This window comes from Ornithodoros turicata, chromosome 10, assembly GCF_037126465.1.
Source record: "Ornithodoros turicata isolate Travis chromosome 10, ASM3712646v1, whole genome shotgun sequence".
In the NCBI taxonomy this organism is placed as follows: Eukaryota; Metazoa; Arthropoda; class Arachnida; order Ixodida; family Argasidae; genus Ornithodoros; species Ornithodoros turicata.
This window is the reverse complement of record NC_088210.1, coordinates 30035572-30053524: the sequence shown is the minus strand read 5'-3', so window position 1 is coordinate 30053524 and position 17953 is coordinate 30035572. Positions and strand designations below refer to the sequence as shown.

Sequence of the window (17953 nt, the reverse complement as noted above, 5' to 3'; positions counted from 1 at the left end):
AGGGTTATCGCTTCTGATTCGAAGAGAGAGGTGGGCGTACGCCTTTTTGTGGCAATTATGAAGTGCCACAAAAAAGGCCTACGCCTCCCGTTTTCAACAAATCAGGGCAGATAACGATATCACTCGAGATGATGGTTGGCTAGGAAAATGCTATGCGGTGACGTTCATTTTTACGAGTGTACTTTATCACGAAGATTGCAGGATCAAGTGCTCGACTATTGGTTGAGGGCGCTTCACATCCATCTCTGTTCTTCACGCCTTTTTCACGCAACGATCAATGACAGGCGAGACACAAAGTAATCGAGGTCGATTACTTCGACGAGAATAGGGCTCCAATGGCATTTGTACACGCAACTGGCTGTCTCCTTACGTGACGAACTTCCGGTGGCGCACCTATGCGTGCGAGAGCTACAGAAAAATCGTGCAGGGAGCCATACTCGGCGTAAAACATAAACAAAGCGACGAAAATATCGGCTTTCGTGCATAAGAATAGGGATACGTGGCGGTCCGGTGGGAGTTGTATTCGGGTGCCGCTAGGGGAGCCATCGGTGCAGAAACCGAAACTATGTCCCATATGGATGTTCATTTGTGTAGTGCCCCTATAGCTATACCTGCGCGCAACTCTCCCGAGGCCGTTATGTTTCCTTTTTTCTGGTACACGGAGGCCGATGTTTTCGTCGCTTTGTCTATTTTTGACGCTGGGTATGGCTCCCACGATTTTTTTCGGTAGCGTTCGCAGGCACAAATGCGCCATCGTGCGCCACCGGAAGTTCGTCAGTTAAGCAGGCAACGAGTTGCGTGTGCAGATGCCGCTGGAGTTTATCTGCACACGCCCTGTATATAAATATCTCGTTTATCACTCTGTCCCTTTAAATGGGCAGTGATCGCATTGACTGTCGACGACATATACGAAGCACTAAAATTTCGAGTTACGTCGTGATCTCTACATTCAGATACAGAATTACACGTACACGCTTAAAAATGATGGTGGTGGTGGTGATGGTGAAAGTGTCGGCCTCACAGGTGTGGGCAGCGTCACGACTGGCGTCCTGGGCCGACTTCTATGGGAACTGTACCGACATGAGTTTCAGCACATAGCACGCTCCTACCTAACCATCATCCCGAATTACAACATTTTCGCCCCTTATTTGTTGAAAACGGGAGGCGAAGCCTCTTTTGTATCATTCGAAGTTGGGAGGGGGGGGGGATACGTGTAGTATGTAAAAAGAAAGGAAAGGTCTCGCCACACGGACGTCGGCTTACTATTCAAAAAAAAAAAAAAAGGAAAATGGAGGAAGAAAAGAAAAGGAAAAGAGAAGGGAGGAAAAGAAAGTGGGGTAGGGTCCTATGGCTACCACGGGGAAACATCCCATGTCATCATCACTTCTCCTTCATTTATTGTTGTTGTTGTTGTTGTTCGATCATTATGCACGTGCATAATGGTGCAAAGTATGCTTCGCCTCCCGTTTTGAACAAATCAGGGGCGAGAACGTTGTCATTCGGGATGATTGATGGTTGACTAGGAGCGTGCTATGTGGCGAAACTCATTTTTAAGAGTGTACGTGGTCCGAACCACACATCGATTCCCATCGCTATAGCTATTTTCACTCAATATTAGCTCTCCGCAAGTTGTTTGCACCTCACTGCGCTGATAATCCACGTAAAAAAACGTTAGTAATGTCACGAGGAAGTACACGAATAATGGGATCACAAACACACGCTAACAGCGCCACTGCGCGGCGTTTCACCACAGCACGTTAACCTCGCGGACATTACTGACTTATTTACTTCGCAATGAAGCAACAACGTATATCTGGTGTGTACAGCCGTGAGCAAAATATGTGGCGCGAGGTGCAAACAAGAACATCATATAAGACTATACGTATTTTCGCTGAGCTCCACCAAGGCGATGTAGCAGGCCCGATAAAAAGGGGAGGGGAAAAAAACCCTGCAAATATGGAGCTACCATGTTATGGCTCTCGAAATGTTTACCCACGTAGGAGCTTATTAGGGGAGGAATCTAGGAAGAAACACGAGGCCAAGACTTGCGAGGGAAAGGGTCGAAAGAGGAGAAGAAAGCCTCCTTATAGATGTATGTATTTTGGGGAAGGAAATCTTTTCATATACACGGGCGAGGTAATCCGTCCTTTTTTTGGAGTAAGTGGTGTTGAAAGGTTAAGCCGAATTGAAAGAGTTACTGAAGCTGACCATATAGTGGTGGCACGGAGGGCGAGAATGGCAGTTATAGATGGAGGATTTAATGCCGCGTGATTTTAGAGGACTGCGAATAAGTAAAGAGGAAAGCGAGGACTGTGATGTTGCGGATTAAGACGAAGATGGTATGCACTCTTCAAAATGAACTTCACCGCATAGCAAGCTCCTAGCCAACTATCATCTCGAATGATATCGTTATCTGCGCTGATTCGGTGAAAACGGGAGGCGTACACCATTTCAACGAATCAGGGCAGATAACGATATCATTCGAGATGAGGGTTGGCTAGGAGCGTGCTATGTGGTGAAGTTCATTTCTAAGAGTAGACGCTTTCAGACATATGTCGGCAACAGTTCCCTTAGAAGTCGGCCCAGGACGCACATTCCCCCAGGGCGTCAGTCGTGACGTTGCCACCGTTGACGTTGACATTGACGTTGAGTGGTATAGTGGATTGGTATAGTGGGTATAGTAGAAAACAAATAAAGAAAAATCGAGACAGCAGACGATTTCAGGAAATCCTAGTGGTCCTCGCGCACGCGTTGCATCCTGGGAGATTATTGTCATGAGGAAGGGAGAACAGTTCTTCACGTTTCGCTTTCGCTGACCTTGACGCCTCTTGGACAATCGGCTGAGAGAGAGAGGAGAAACCGAAACAGTTTGGAGACCTTCTCCTCCTTTCTGATGAGCAAGTTCCCATAATTCAAAGCGGCGCATAGCTCTCTGGAATTTTCTGAAGTCTTCTATTGGATTCTGGGTTACCACAAGGTTTCTCTTAATTTAATATCTTGAAGATTATATGAAGATTAGATCTCGATTATAAGAGTTGAGCCACCGAATGCATTGCGGGAGCCTCCGTTCATAGACTTGTGCTAATATAAAAATAAAATAAAAATATTTTTCTTACCTTCTTCGTTTCTACGTGATATGAACCGTACCGAGCGCCCTGGAATATGATTCCTGATATCCTATATGACCTTATATATATCCTATATGACCTCTATTTTCCCTACGATACAGTTCATTATCCGAGGCTATGAAAAATTCATGAGAGGAACCGTAGAGCTGCTCTCAGTTGTTCGACGCTAGGGCGCAGTTTTAAAAGCAATTACACAGGGGTTGGCAATACAGCGATTGCAGTGCAGCTAATAAAGCGGGAGCAGCGTGGAATATTCACCCAATATTTTTTTTCTTTTCCTTTTAATGACAGTCTATGGAGGCAATATATGGCTATCCCTTTTCTGTTTCTATCGACCTCTCTCCTGTACTGTCCTACGCGTCTGCAACAAAAACATTAAAAATGCGCGTCCGCAACAAAAACATTAACGTAACTGCTTTTCGTCATACGCGCTCGTATACGTAACCACACAGAAACACAACTTTGTTGTCATAGGGCGATACGACTAGTCCTTCATAGAGAATTTAGGAAGTAATTTAGGAGGTAGAGTGAAAGACGGAGCTTGGAGATTAAAGGGGTCGCGACATTTCGGCCCAACGTATGCCAAATAAAATGCGGAAGAGTAGCATTCGCATCGACGTCAACCTACATTATAATACATTTACATATGTATTACATGTATTACATGTATATGTATTTACATATGTATTATTACATACATTTTACAGCAAGGAAGGTGGCGGTAGTGGTGGTGGGGATAGAAATGCTTGCCGTATAGTCGGACACGCTCTGGCGGGCAGCGTCACGACTATCGCAGGGGGATGGGGGACGTAATCAATGCCGTAGAGACTCAGGCCACCTATAGACGTCACTCTGTTTACAAACATGTGACGTCACGAAAAGACTGGTTTGAGGTTATATTTTACTGTGGTGGGCGAGAAGCGGGAGGCACGGGTCTGCTGACAGACTGATAAAGTTGATAGTGCCCACCAACATGCTTTGCACCGCGGCGTTACGTAATCAATGACGTAGGAACACGGTCGTCTATAGACGACACTGTAAACAATGTGACGTCACGAAAAGGCTGCATGGTTCGACATTATATTTTGCTGTGGTGAGCGAGAAGCGGGAGGGAACGCGTCGGCTGACAGACTGATAAAGTTGATAGTGCCCACCAACATGCTTTGCACGGCGGCTTACGTGATCAATGACGTAGGGACAACACAGGGACGAAGGACGAACGGAAGAACCACACGTTCGTCCCCCGTCCCTATGTTGTAACGTACTCATCAAACTCATGAAGACGTCGCAGTCTTATCGTAGACACCAAGTTGCTTGCCTCATATACCTATACGTTCTACACAACATTACGGAAGAATCGATAATGTGGCATAGGAACTACAGCTCTGCTACTCTCAAAGAAAGAATCGTCTCTGGTATATATGCTTCGACAACTGCGTCCCCCAGTGTATGATGTGTGCCGTGTTACACTATACCATCACACTCCGCTGTGTCTAATCCGAATACCCATAGGCCGTCCTTTTGTCGTCCGCATCCATTTTCAGAGTTTACAGCAAGGTGCGTCGGCGAGATAAGCTCACAGTTTACAACCCTGGGTCGTATAGGAGCAATAGGTGCCGTGTCACGAAATGCCACGGAAATGAAGTCGTATACTTACGGCTTAATCCGAAAGGGGGCGAGCTGCGGTGTTAGATGTCACTGTAAAGGAAGCCGTCTTCGTATTTTCTTTTTTATTTTTTTTTTGCCTAATGCTCTGACGTTGCTTGACTATAGGTCCGCTACCGGACTTTCGTGTGCGTATTGTGGTAGCTGTTGTGAGGCAAGATAGACCGAGGAAAGGGGGTGAAGAATGTAGATAAGCGTCGGTGACGGACCCGATGGCCCTGCCTATCTGCTAAACTTTAAAAAAAGATTCAGGAATTCGGGATTTGGGTAACACACAGACAGTTTACTAGCACTCTGGCATGATACATGACTTGTGGTGGCTCTGAAAGCTGGTAACGTACTATAGTAGATAAGACAATGTTGAACGAATAATAAGGACTAACGCAACATAAGCTTCACGACGCCCAATTGCATTCATTTGAAAGCTGGCGTTTCGCTGCAGTGGCTTTCAAACCCTTCTAGCATCGTAAATAACCTGGGCGAACAGAATAGGCGGATATTCGTGCAAGAAGATCAGTATCTCACTTCAGTTCTGTAAGAAGTTCAGTATTTTCTGTCGGAGTCACCACTACCACCACCACTAATCATCATCATCACCATCACCATTCTCCTCCTCCTCTTCATTGGCATCGTCATCACAGGTGTTTTCCACCAAAGTAACTGGTGCAAGTGATGTGGAGTTGCGTGCCTCACACTAGTGAAGCCAAAATCTCCATTATATTTTTAAAACCAACCAACCAACCCAGCAAGTTCAGTAACTTCTACGGGCGTGGAACGTGCTACCTGTTTGGAGAAAGTTGATAAGTAAATTAAAAAAATATATATATGGAGAAACTGAATTCGGCACCCGACCAATTGCACCACCACGTGTGTGCTGCAATAGCAATACTGGCTTTTTACTCGGTATACGCCTCCTATGGCTACCAAGCACTGATTTACCTTTCAAATCGTATTGAGTGATCAGCCGGATACTGAACTTCTGCTGTCGCATAATCAAGGCAAATTCTGATGACGATGTACTACAGGTGGACGCCGTTCAATTTAGCCCCAATTATTGATTGACTGATCGATTCGCGTGCTTGGTAAGAACGATAATGAATCTGTCAGCCATTCTATCTTGCCTTGAGAGTGTAGGTGCATGACCGAGTGCTGTGTTAGAGGTGCTCCTCTTCGGGTGATTCCTGAGTGCTTCTTCAACGTTCAATGAAAGGCTATGCGAACAATTTATGCGCATCATTTAGAAGATCACATCTTAGCGCTTGATGGTACGGCAAGTCTCGTCTGTCTGTCCGTGTTCTCTCTTTGGAGCTCCCGTGTCCACGACGTCGTTTGGAATGTCTAAAATAGTTTCATCTCAAATTGTTTATTTGGTGCTTGTGTATTGACGCGTTGTTGTGACCGCGTGCTTGGCTGTTCGATTCCACGATGGTTGACAAAGGTGACCTATTCACTGCAGTTTTGTGGTTAAGGTTTGGAAGCGACTAAAAGAGCCCGTTCGTCTAAAACGACCGAAGCTGTGACCCAACTTCACCTGGCTGTTTCACCCCGTCAATATTTCTGCACGCACCGCATAAAAGCAAGGGTTTCTATGTATATATGTTAAATAAACAAATAAATTAATAAAATTGAACCACACCCTCTATGGAATTCTAAGACCCACAATAAGATGTAAGTACTGCAGAAATCCCTGGGATCTCATAAAGTGACAAGGAGATCGCTTCGAAGGGGACCAAGAACACGCATCATCATAACCCTAACATTTCCACAATCCGTATGTCATAATCTGCCATTTTTGACGCATGATCACATTGATCATGACTTTGCATGTATGGCTTTCTATGACGATGCTACTTATGTGTACACTCCATATGTCTTTGACAGGTTCGCACACTTCAATACGAATCCAGTGGTTGCATTTACGACCTTCTTTGTCTGCGAACGTAACCAGGCTGCAGGACTCGTTAAAAGGGGGGTACGCACCGGGGAAATAAGCCACGCAATAATTATCGCACGTATTGCAGTGTCATTACCCGATGATTTAATCTCTTCCGCTGAGCCTCGCACCCCAATTATCTCGTTGTTTTTGCCGTCAAACTGTTGACACCGTCGCGAGCCCCTTAATTCCCTTTTCTTCCTCGAATACCTCCGCGTCATCGCCCGTTGATATTAGACCGTCCCACACTGGTGCCCATGGGGAAGTGGAAATTGGTGGCTGCTGCTCTTCGCAATTTGTGCCCACTCGACCGAATGCTTCTCACTTTCGACGAAGCTCCCAACTGGACCCATGCTACACAAGCTGTCTTCGACGGCGGCGCGAATGAAAGCTTCCTGAGGCGCCGCATTTTTGTTTAAAGGGGCAATAAACAGGTATACGAGGCGCACTTTTTTTAAATACATTGTGATACGTTGCCGACGGTGAACGTTTTCAAAAAAATTTTGTCGCAAAAAAGTAAATAATGGCCCCAAACCGACTGAATATTCACTGCACTCTTTCGCCCTCACGCCCCGCCCTGCGATGTCCTGGCGACAATAGCGACACGTCATTTTGACGTCGTGCATCTTCAGCCATTTAGAATACGGGACGCTTATACATTAATTTTTTTGTAATATCGAGAAGTGAGGTTAACTCTAAACGTATTCCCACTTGCCCAATTCAAGGTAGCCAGTTCAAACTGTACCAAAAACCATCAATATTCTATTTCACATGCGCACTATGTTCTCTGTGCTGTATTGCTCCTCGAGGTCACCGCGATGTTCCCGTAACCGGTTCCCTCGCGAGCTGCAGCTTGTCTCAGTGGGGTCCGTCATTGGCTAGGAGAGCGAAATCTCCCCCACCTCCAGCGCCTAGAATTCGGTGTTGCTATACGCTGGAATATAGTGACGTGACCCGGCTCCAAGGATAAGGAGAGGCTCGCGCGGATTATGCTCTTTGAATGGCATTGTTTCGTGTTAAAGACACTCGCAGGAAGCAAAAGAACTTCATATTTGGATATCGTGAGCTACATTCTTTCATTGGGCATAATAATTGGAGAATGTTCGTCGACCTGTTTTGTGCCCCTTTAATGTCTCCCAGGATGTGCGTGAAAAAATCAGTGACAATTTAGCGGTAAATGCGAGAGAAATGCGCTTTTTCTCGGCTTTTACATTGGTGACGCAAAAACATTTGTGGAAGTTTTTGGAGAAACTTCCGGTCTATACTTGACTTCCGGTTCGACACTTTCAATTACTATGTATAAGTCCATGTAGTTAACCTTTAATTAGCCTCAATTACTTTCAATTACGCTTTAATTACCGAAGGCAACCGCAGGTTACCTAAGGTAATCTTGAATGCTTTTAAATCCCTTGAATTACGTTTACTTGCTTTAATTACTCTCAGTTTTCCTTACCTTAGTTAGTTACCGTTAGTTAGACGTTAGTTACCTTTTATTCAATTTAATTACCTCCGGTATCCGGCAGTTACCTTCGGTAAACTTTAATTTCATTTAATCTTTCCCTAAATTACATATATTTTACATTCATTACCTTTAAACTCGACTTTCTTGCTTTAATTGCCTTTAATTACTCTTACTCTTAATTACCTTCAACTACTTCAATTTCATATAATTTGCCTTCAACCACATTTACCCCTCATTTATCTCCCCTTTACGTCTCCACCTATACCTTTGTCACGGTGAGGCTTCACCATCTCATACACACCACAACAACAACAACATATATATTGTGATGATGAACACACACATACACACACACACACATATATATATTTTTTTCCACTTTGACGCTCCTAATGTTAAGGCATTAAAAAAAAGGTAGGGGATATTTATAGGGCATGTGATGGTTACGTAACTTGAGCTGTAACTCGGAGCTGAGCGTAACTCGGCTGTGCTGTCTGAGGTTTTCCCTGGCTTTTCCCGCAGACTTTCCAGACAAATTTCGCCACAGTTCCCCTTGAAGTCGTCCCACGACGCATCCTGACCCCGGTGTCCCCCACTCTTTCCTGCTGTCCTCTTTCCATATCTCCGCGTCTGTACGCCGCTCATAGCCACAGTTGCCTCGCGGCGCTAACACGAAATAATAAAAATAATAATAATAAAATAATAAAAGACAACATTTTGAACGCCGACGCGCTTTAGTGCTATTGCATCGTACGTGCGAGAGCTTGCAGGTGTCGCTACTGAACAGTTAATGCATGATACCGTACGATCACTTTTAAGTAACTTATGTACAATTAACTTAAGTAAGTTACTTACTAATTTTACTTCTGTTGTTATTGTGCTACCGATAAAACATCATTTATTGCTTAAAAACGCGAACATCCCATTGCTTAGCCCTGGCATGAAACATTGAGCGCAAGCATTTTGTAGGAACCAAAATCAGTTCCGACAATCTGTAAAGGCATCCCAAATGTCAGGCTGACTGGCTATTAGATAAGAGTTCATCGCAGTGCTCCAAGAGGTGCACATGCAGTCGTTCCTTGGAACCTAGTCTGTTGCTGCAAAACATGCACTCCAAATCCGAAGCCACTACTGTCACATCTTGCATTGCTCTTGACGTCGTCACGAAGCTGTTGTCGTCGACGCTAGCGGTAGATGTGTGCTTCTCTAACATGTGCGCACAGAACTGCTTCGGATTATCAAAATTTTTCTTACAAACAGCGCAGCCTACGGTTGGGTTGTGTTGCTGACGGCGATGAAAATGCAAATATTGCCTCGTCGTGCGAGCTTTCCCAGCAACACTGCGTTCGGAAGCGCCCTTTCCAGCAATGACTGCTAGTCTTTGAAGATGCAACGCCGATCGCAGTAGCTTCTCACGAGAGCTGTGATCTTTTCCGTGCACTCCGTCAGCTTGTGGCCCAGCGACTGATTGAGGTGCTTTCAGCACCTGCGCCAGGACATGTCTCGATGCTGGCATGGACGCAGGTTTGTCCTGTGGCTCTTGAAAACCATCCCCGTTGCCTTTTGCGTATAATTGCCGTTGCCTTTCGGGGAAGCCATCGGGGATGTGATCCGCGATGGTGCTGTGGACCGACTGTCCGCAGATTTCGGACCGTGCAGGATGGTGAAGTACGGCCACTCTTTTGCGTTCCATGATGCCCGGCTTCGGAAGGAAGGTTCTGAAAAATCAACGTGGGACTGTGTCTTAGCGGAAGAACGAAACAAAACAAAACAAAAGTTGAATTTGATAGTGTAACAGTACTGCTAACTGCACTGGAGTCCGTAAATTCAGTCCCATTTCGGACGATTAATAATAACGGTACCGCGACGTTACATCACCATCACCCACATTGCTACCGGGCGCGGTCGAACCTGTGACCTGCGTTCAGCAAGCCAACACCCCCAAGAACACGCTGACATCCCTCACTTATCCTGAGGATGTTATTGCGGGACAGCAGTGACATCCTGGGAATATCCCCACATAATCCTCAATTTGTTAGAAAAGTGTTAGAATGAGACTCCAGAGATGGTCCTAGGGACAACATCTGGGGACAAGACTGGGATACTCTCAGGAGCACTATAGGATTATGCAAAATTCTCCAGTAAATCTGCTTTCATTTCTCACTTTTAGAAGTGTGCAGACGTTTACAGTGGAAACGGACTCTCTCTTTCGCGGTTTTCAACCTCGGCCACCACCTTGTCATTTTCCGTCTCTCATTTTTGATTGTTTTTTGATGACGAACAATGGGTGGCGTGGTATAAAATGCAAAAAATATAAAAGGTCATGTGCCACTAAGTGTAAGACTAAGACAGCCGACTTTGAAAGGAGTATCCAACAGTGGCATTTCCTTTCGCAGATAAATCATATACTATATATTGCTTATCTTGCGAACTTCCGCATATGCAAGAGTCTTCCTAGCATCGCAGTCAAAACCAAGGGTGAGGAACCTAAGTTTAATTCAATTTCATATATAAGTAACAGACCAGTGACGAATTCCTTGAAGTATAAGGATACAACCAAGGTAGCGTCCGTGTTTCCTACTTAGTGGATTTAAAACATCCACCGAATGTCAAGCACGCGCTGTAATATGCCATCACTTTTCTGTATCTTCCACGGAAATGCTGCGTGCAGCATCCCGTCAGGGACCTTGCACGGATGTTCATGGCAACGAGGTCACAATGAAAGGTCTAGCAAGCTATATTTTATCACACATTGAACCCAGTGCATGGAGTATCCGTTGAAATAATTAAATTTGTATTTGTATCGCTGTATTTTTGTATTTTCTCTGTCTATTCTACTATTCTCTCTTTGTAATATTTTGTAGTTTATACATGATCACTGCTGATTTGGTTCAATTTCGTTATGACAAACAAACCGAAACACTAATTAATGGGCGCAGGCATAGAAATGCACATCGTATTATTAAACTAATTTACATCTCCTATATATGTCCTCCGGCTGGCGGCCGCAGGATGTACGCAAATGACTATCACTGGAAGATCCCATGATGACATTCTCCGGATCTACTCCGGACATCCCATCACGGACGAGGACGCGATGACACTTTGAGGACGTCCTGAGGATCGCGAGTGTTCTTGGGGACGTTACCGACTGAGCTACCGAGCACGGTGCATGTCGAACGAACTCTCCCTACCTCGTGTTTGGTTTTCTTCTTTCATTCGTTCTTTCTGCAACATGAGAGGGATAGATAGACAGACGTAGAAAAAAAAATAACTAGAAGGAATCGCCCTAAATATTGGCCGTTAGTTCGGGGTACTGAACCTAAGAATCACCGGCGTCCCTCCCCCATTTTAATCTCCGCCCATGGGGTCACCACTTCGTTCCCAACAGTTTCAAATCTACAGTTACGCGTAACATCAATTTTTTAAGAGTCACATCTCACACAACGCGGGAGACGCAGTGTCTAAAAGGGAGCCCACACATTGATCGAGCCTGTCACGGCGTTTACAGCGAAGTTCCATCATCAGCAAAACTCGAAAAGCAATCGTAAACGAGACACCTGCTCCGTTACTGCAGAACAAAAAGAAACACCTGTCGTGGACGTAATAAAAACCAAACTACAACAGCTGTGGATGTAGCCATGAGGACGCCTATAGACCTCAGCGAGCGAACGAGCGAGACGCTACGTCAGAATGATGACTATAGGGTTGCCACATTTCCCGTCGGCAAATATCGAACACCGGGGAGGGGGGGGGGGGGGTTGCAAGAGCAACGCAGTGGGAGTTTGTGTGCATTGACCTTGCAATCAATACCATGTATGAATAGTTGTGTACCCAAAAGTAACTGTAGTTATTTCAGGCTACAAATAACTGGACTAAACACTAAACACGCTGAATGGCGCGACAAGCAGGAAGGCCCCTGATTGGCTGGTTGGAGTGCATAACGTCGCATTTTTATTGGCCCTGTCAATTTCATTCACAGTGCTGTGTGAACTATCATAAACTATGGGTTTTCTGGGGAGCTGTTACTGCCACGCCGGCCTTCTGTTTTTGCTCTGTCTTGGACTGGACGAAGTGGATTGTGAGGGACGTTATACCAAATTCACGAGACTTGAAAGCTGAGCGCTGGGCACAGAGGGTTCTAATAATAGGTTGTCTACAGTATCTTCATGTGGATCGACGTCACTTTGCTCGTTTTAGCTATCACTCAACCTTTGGCGACGATAACGCGAACGAAAGGCGCAAGTCGTAAGATTTTTACTCTGACTTGGACAATCCCCGAACATTTTATGTCCGGATTACACCTTCACCCGGACACCGAACGCAAGCCTTGAATTTCCGAACTGTTCGGGTGAAGTCCGGAAGGTGGCAACCCTAAAAGACGTCTGCTAACAGGAGTCAATCCCAATTCAAAAACCAAAAAATATCGTTTCCAAGATACCTGTTCTCTTCTGAGACTAGCCTTGCACCACTCGTTAGATGACGGTCGAAGATCGCAGATATGTCGCAGTTTTAGTGGGTGCAGCACAAGGCAACGGCATGTATATACTGTCGGTCGAGACTCCAAACGGCCTTCACTTTTTCGCGCGCGCGTGCTACATGGACGCGCGCTGCTTGAGGGCGCTACGGCCGTCACGTTTGTACGTGGAGGAGGGAAAGAGATGAATCTCTCCACGAAGGAAAGAATGAGAGGAGGGCCCTGTTCCCCGGGATAAGCGATGTTGAAATTTGGGACTACCGCTTGTTTTCGACCTTCGTGTAGTCTCCTTTTCGAGAAATGATAATAATAATAATCGCTCCGAAACGAGCGATTTTTAAATGCGAGAGCGAGTAAACGTCACGTTTCTCGCTCTCGCTGTCCTAAGCTAGCCAGCTATTCAGCTAGTGCGAAAATTCACCGTCTTTGCGGGCACTTGCGACCTGTTTCATTTAATTTCATTTCATTTATTAAACCTTAAAGGCCCTTCCAAAGGGCAATACATAAGGGGGGATTGCAAAGAGCAAAACGAAATATACAACAACAACAATTTACGAAACATTCATATATATATACCGAGTGTACAGACAAAAATTGCACACCGACAATGTACACTCAAAACTTTCAAAACAACAGCTGTTCACATCCGAATTTGAATTTCGCAATATCAGTAATTGAAACTACTTCGGCGATAAGGTTGACATTATAGCTCTCGTTTTCAAGCTCCAGCTGCGAACGCAATAGAAAACGCACAAATATGTGAAATGTGAAATTTCAAACGTTGGGCAACAAAGGAAAACAGTATGTGTATTATGCAATTAAGATAATATCCCAAGGCTTCGCTTTTTTCGAAATGTTCTTCCAAAACAATTGCACCGTGTATGGACAAAACAAGAAATAAACGCATACCTTGTGTAAGTCGTATAAGCGTAACAGATGGCCACTTGCTAGCTTGCAGGAAAGGCCATTCGTTCGTTCACAATAGAACAGAAAATATGTGGGGGCGTCAGAGGCGCCTAACCAAAATAACTTTTGTCCATGCTCATTGGTCACGTTCTCACTACTGGTGCAACGCCGTCGTAAAGCAAGACGGCTCGTATGACACGACGACTGTCATGTACTTGACTGAATAACTTGACTATAACTGAATGTCATGTATTTCTCATTTTCCCCTCGCATAGTGCGCAAGTGGAATGATTTGCCAGCAGATGTTACAGAAATTTCCTGCGCATCCTACCCTGTTAAAATAGAACTTCACCACATAGCACGCTCCTAGCCAACCACCATTCCGAATGATATCATTCGGAATGATGGTTGGCTAGGAGCGTGCTATGTGGTGAAGTTCTGTTTTAACAGTGTATAGTTCGTGCAGAGTTGTTGTTGACTAGTACATATTTCGCTGTTAGCTGATAGTTATCATTGCGCATCGCAAAGTATATAATAATAATAATAATAATAATAATAATAATGATAATAATAATAATAATAATAATAATAATAAAGTTGTAAAACGACGATAAAACCGGAGACACCGTGAGAAAACCGTGTGTCCGGCTTCATCGTCGTTTTACAATGTACCAGCTCGCCTGCACCCTTGCACTTCTACCATAATAAAGTTGTTGGCTAAGCTAGATGAGCAATGAATGTGTCGAGCATTATCGCACCTACCCGTTCAAATAGTTTTCTTCTTTCTTCCCCGGGAAAATAACATAAATCAAATCATCCCATGGTGTGGCCCAATTCAACGTCTAGTCAAGTCAACGTCTAGACGTTACTGCTGTGTTCTTTCTCGAACCTTTCATCGACGCCTGCTGACATGAGACCACCCCACACTACTGTTGCGAGCCCCTCTGGGAGATCGGAAATTGGCGGCTGCTGCTCTTCGCAATTTGTGCCCAGTCGACCAAAAGCTTTTCACTTTGAACGAAACCAGCCCAATTCTTCGGAGACAAGCTGTCTTCATCCAGACACATACGGGTGACAGCTTGCCCAGACGCGGTTTCTGAATCCTTCTGAAGATAGGTGACGAGATGATATACAGGCGAACGGGACTCAAAATGAAGATCGGTCGAAGAGCAGTTTCAATCCTTCACTAAACTTGGGTAACTCGAAACTCCTGTACGGCTTTGTTTTCGTACCAGGGATATTAGGATATTAAATCTTTGTCCTTAATCCATGTTCAACATGGGTCAGTAGCAATGTACCTCACAGGTCCCAGGACCGTTCAATCAACTACCGCTGTTCTTGACCACCGCGGTCCAAAAAAAGGACATCTAACCGCATTTCGTGTCTACTAGAGCGAACCCGCGCATGTACTTCACATTTGGGTGCGGTCCTCGGCCATAAAAACACAGATAGTTGCCGTACATATTTCAGATCAGCGTGTGAAGTAAGCCTCAAGTAAGCCTCAAGTAAGAATGAATGCATGAAAACCACCTCAACACCCATTTGAAGACCTACAAACTCACAAAAATTCGAATACAAACATTCCATGCATCAACTTGAAAGGCACTGCTCTTTACTAAACATTTGCGCTTCACAAACATCGCGCTTCAACTCTGAACGTCGTTGACATCATCTTTTCTTTCCAATGGCAGCGCGTGCTGCTCCTTACCTAAGAGTTCCCGGCAATGCTCCAGCAGATGCACATACAAATGTTCCTTAGAACACTGTGCGATGTTGCAGAACATGCATTCCAAGTCCGAAGGCATTTTTGCTACACAGCCCGCGTTTTGCCAGGCCATCGGCAGAGCCATTTCATGCTGCTCTAACATGTGACTGAAGAACAGGCTGGAATGATGAAACACCTTCTTGCAAAGCGCGCAGACGATGCTGGATCGCGGTAGATGCACCAGACGATGACGCAGCAAATGATGCTTCTGCGAGAAGGCCTTCCTGCAGACGCTGCACTCAAACGGGCGCGTCCCAGAGTGGATGAGGTCGTGAACCTTCAACGCGGACGACTTCTTGAATAGCTTCCCACACGTGTCACACTTGTAGCCGCATCCCTTGCCGTGCAGACGGTCCACGTGACGCCACAGGTTGTAGCGCTGCTTAAACTCCTTGCCGCACATCTCGCAAGGATAGACACGCTCTGGTTTCGGAACCCTCGCATTGGCAAACCTCGGCGTGGGCGGCGGCGCCGATCCGAGCTGTGGTTCCTGAGAGACGTCCCTGTTGTGAGCCTGGAGCATGTGCTTGATCAGGAAGTGCTTCCGGCCGAAGGTCATGGTGCAGATCAGACACTCGTATCCACGGCCGGAGGTGTGTATCCTGGTATGTTTATCGCGGTGTTCCTTCTGGCGGAACTTGCGCTGGCAGTGGTGGCACTGGTACGGCTTCTCGCCCGTGTGGATGCGGAGGTGCTTCTGGAGCGTGGTACGGTTGGCGAGCTTCTTGTGGCAGACGTTGCACGTGACGCGTTTGGTAGGAGGGTAGAAGTCTTCGTCCGGGGAATTGAGAGGTCCCAGTGGAGGGTACTCGATGCATTCCACCTTGGGACTGGGAAAGTTGGCGAAGTCGTCTAACGCGGAACTGCCGCTGTCGTCAGGGATGGGGCTGCCGATAATGAAGCCACCGGAACCGCGGCTGCTTTCAGCGGGACTGGGAGGTGGGTCCAGGGGTTCTTGTTTGATGACGATGTCCATATTCGAGGGCGAAAGTTCTGCAAAGCAGTGAGCGGTGAGGGATGGTTATGAGCTGAACACGTGAATATCACCTTCGACGTAACGTATTCATCCGCCTTTTATTGTTGCGCAGTTGGCGTCTGGACATGTACAGCCACGCTCAGCTGCAATGTACAGTACAGTACAGTACATGTTCAGCTGCAATGCTGAATGCTCAAGTATGTTCACATGTTTGTGACCTGATTGACAGGGAGCTTGCAACAAAAACAACAACAACAACAACAAAACAAAAATCACTTGTCCCAAACCTGGAGATTATCGGAAACTTTTTTACCCATCTCTTATTCAGTATGGAGTAACAACGAAAGTAACAGAAAATAAATGGCATCTACTGGCAGGTCTCCTTCCGCTACGAGGCTGGCTAAATAATTGAATCTCCTACTAGGGCATAGCGCGTAGGATACACAGGGGCGCGGTCGCTTCCCTTGGGGACTTACGAGGTTGGGAATGTGAAAGATGTCGGCTACTAGGATACAACTGACGAACTGCTACGAAGCAGGGAATAACTGCAGCGCTATATGGCGCACAAGAAAAGTAATGTTAATCTCCCTCACAACTGAGACGCTTGCTATTGACCAATCCCATGCAGGGAAAGAAGAAGAAAAAAAAAAGACACCAAAACCTTCCGTAGCATTACACCACATATACTCTGACAATATGTACAACGCAGACGCAACTTTGTAATCAAACACGCCACGTCCGTATCCAAACGGAAAGAGACGCACGACTAAAACCACCCAAGCATTGCACGTGGTACGAGGAGCCGACGTTCAAACTCAAAAATGTCTGCCAAATCACACGGGACGAAGCTGCGTCAATCCCGATGCCTATAATCTGTTTCACTGGAGGCTACACACCCTTCGATGGCTTACCTTCGTAGCGAAACACCATATGAGCGTATATCCTTTTACGATTCCAAGTGGGTGCAAAGCAGCACACAGGAGTCCGGCTGATTCTGTCTCTTCACGATTCTGCCTTCACGCGCTCGGGTGCACGCGCTCGGAGTGGTATCGCCCCGGGACAACAATACAGGGGGGTCATACAGAACGCGCTCTCCGCTGTGTTCGCCAGGCCAGCCAAGCACGAGAGCCCTTGGCAGTCTTCTTTCATCAAAAGCTATATCTCAATGATTGTGCGCTGTTGAAAGTGATGGTTATACTATGGTGCGGCAGCGATGTCCCGAAAAAATCCTAGCATTACATCGCGCTATCTGGAGTATCTAATGTTTCATCCTGGAAATTCGAGTAGTGGTCCAGACCATCTGTTCCAGTTTTAGGGGGACCAAACCATGATGTGATGCACGGGAGTAGCCCATGTCTCCATTCGATTTTGGTGTTGTCCCCAGATGTTGTAAGGCGTCGCATCTGTGCTCTTCAAACTAAAGGAAGGTGTCACCTCGTTCGAGTGTAGAGCATCAGTTCGTTTGCGCGATTCTAATTTGTTCTGCCTTATGCACTCGCCTGGGGGTCCGTTGTAAAGTGGACATGGGGGACAAGTGTTTAGGAGCCTCTTTTAACGAGGACACACCCCGAAATATTTTTAATAAAGCAGCAAGTGCTTATTCGAAATCACACTTGAACCAAAGCACCTTCTGGAAGCCCT

General features: G+C 45.9%; 2 protein-coding genes across 2 annotated transcripts in view; one reads left to right on the top strand and one right to left on the bottom strand.

Moving 5' to 3' along the window:
• The window catches only part of LOC135370508 (uncharacterized), a 79073-nt gene that overhangs the window by 40593 nt on the left and 20527 nt on the right, over positions 1–17953 (top strand). The gene's annotated exons all lie outside the window — the stretch shown is intronic.
• Positions 15162–17417, bottom strand: LOC135370499 (zinc finger protein OZF-like). Its single transcript, XM_064604263.1, has 2 exons — positions 17224–17417; positions 15162–16329 (listed from the first exon to the last, which is right to left on the bottom strand). Exons 1-2 carry the CDS (start codon positions 17240–17242, stop codon positions 15218–15220), a joined length of 1131 nt encoding a protein of 376 aa, XP_064460333.1. The 5' UTR covers positions 17243–17417; the 3' UTR covers positions 15162–15217.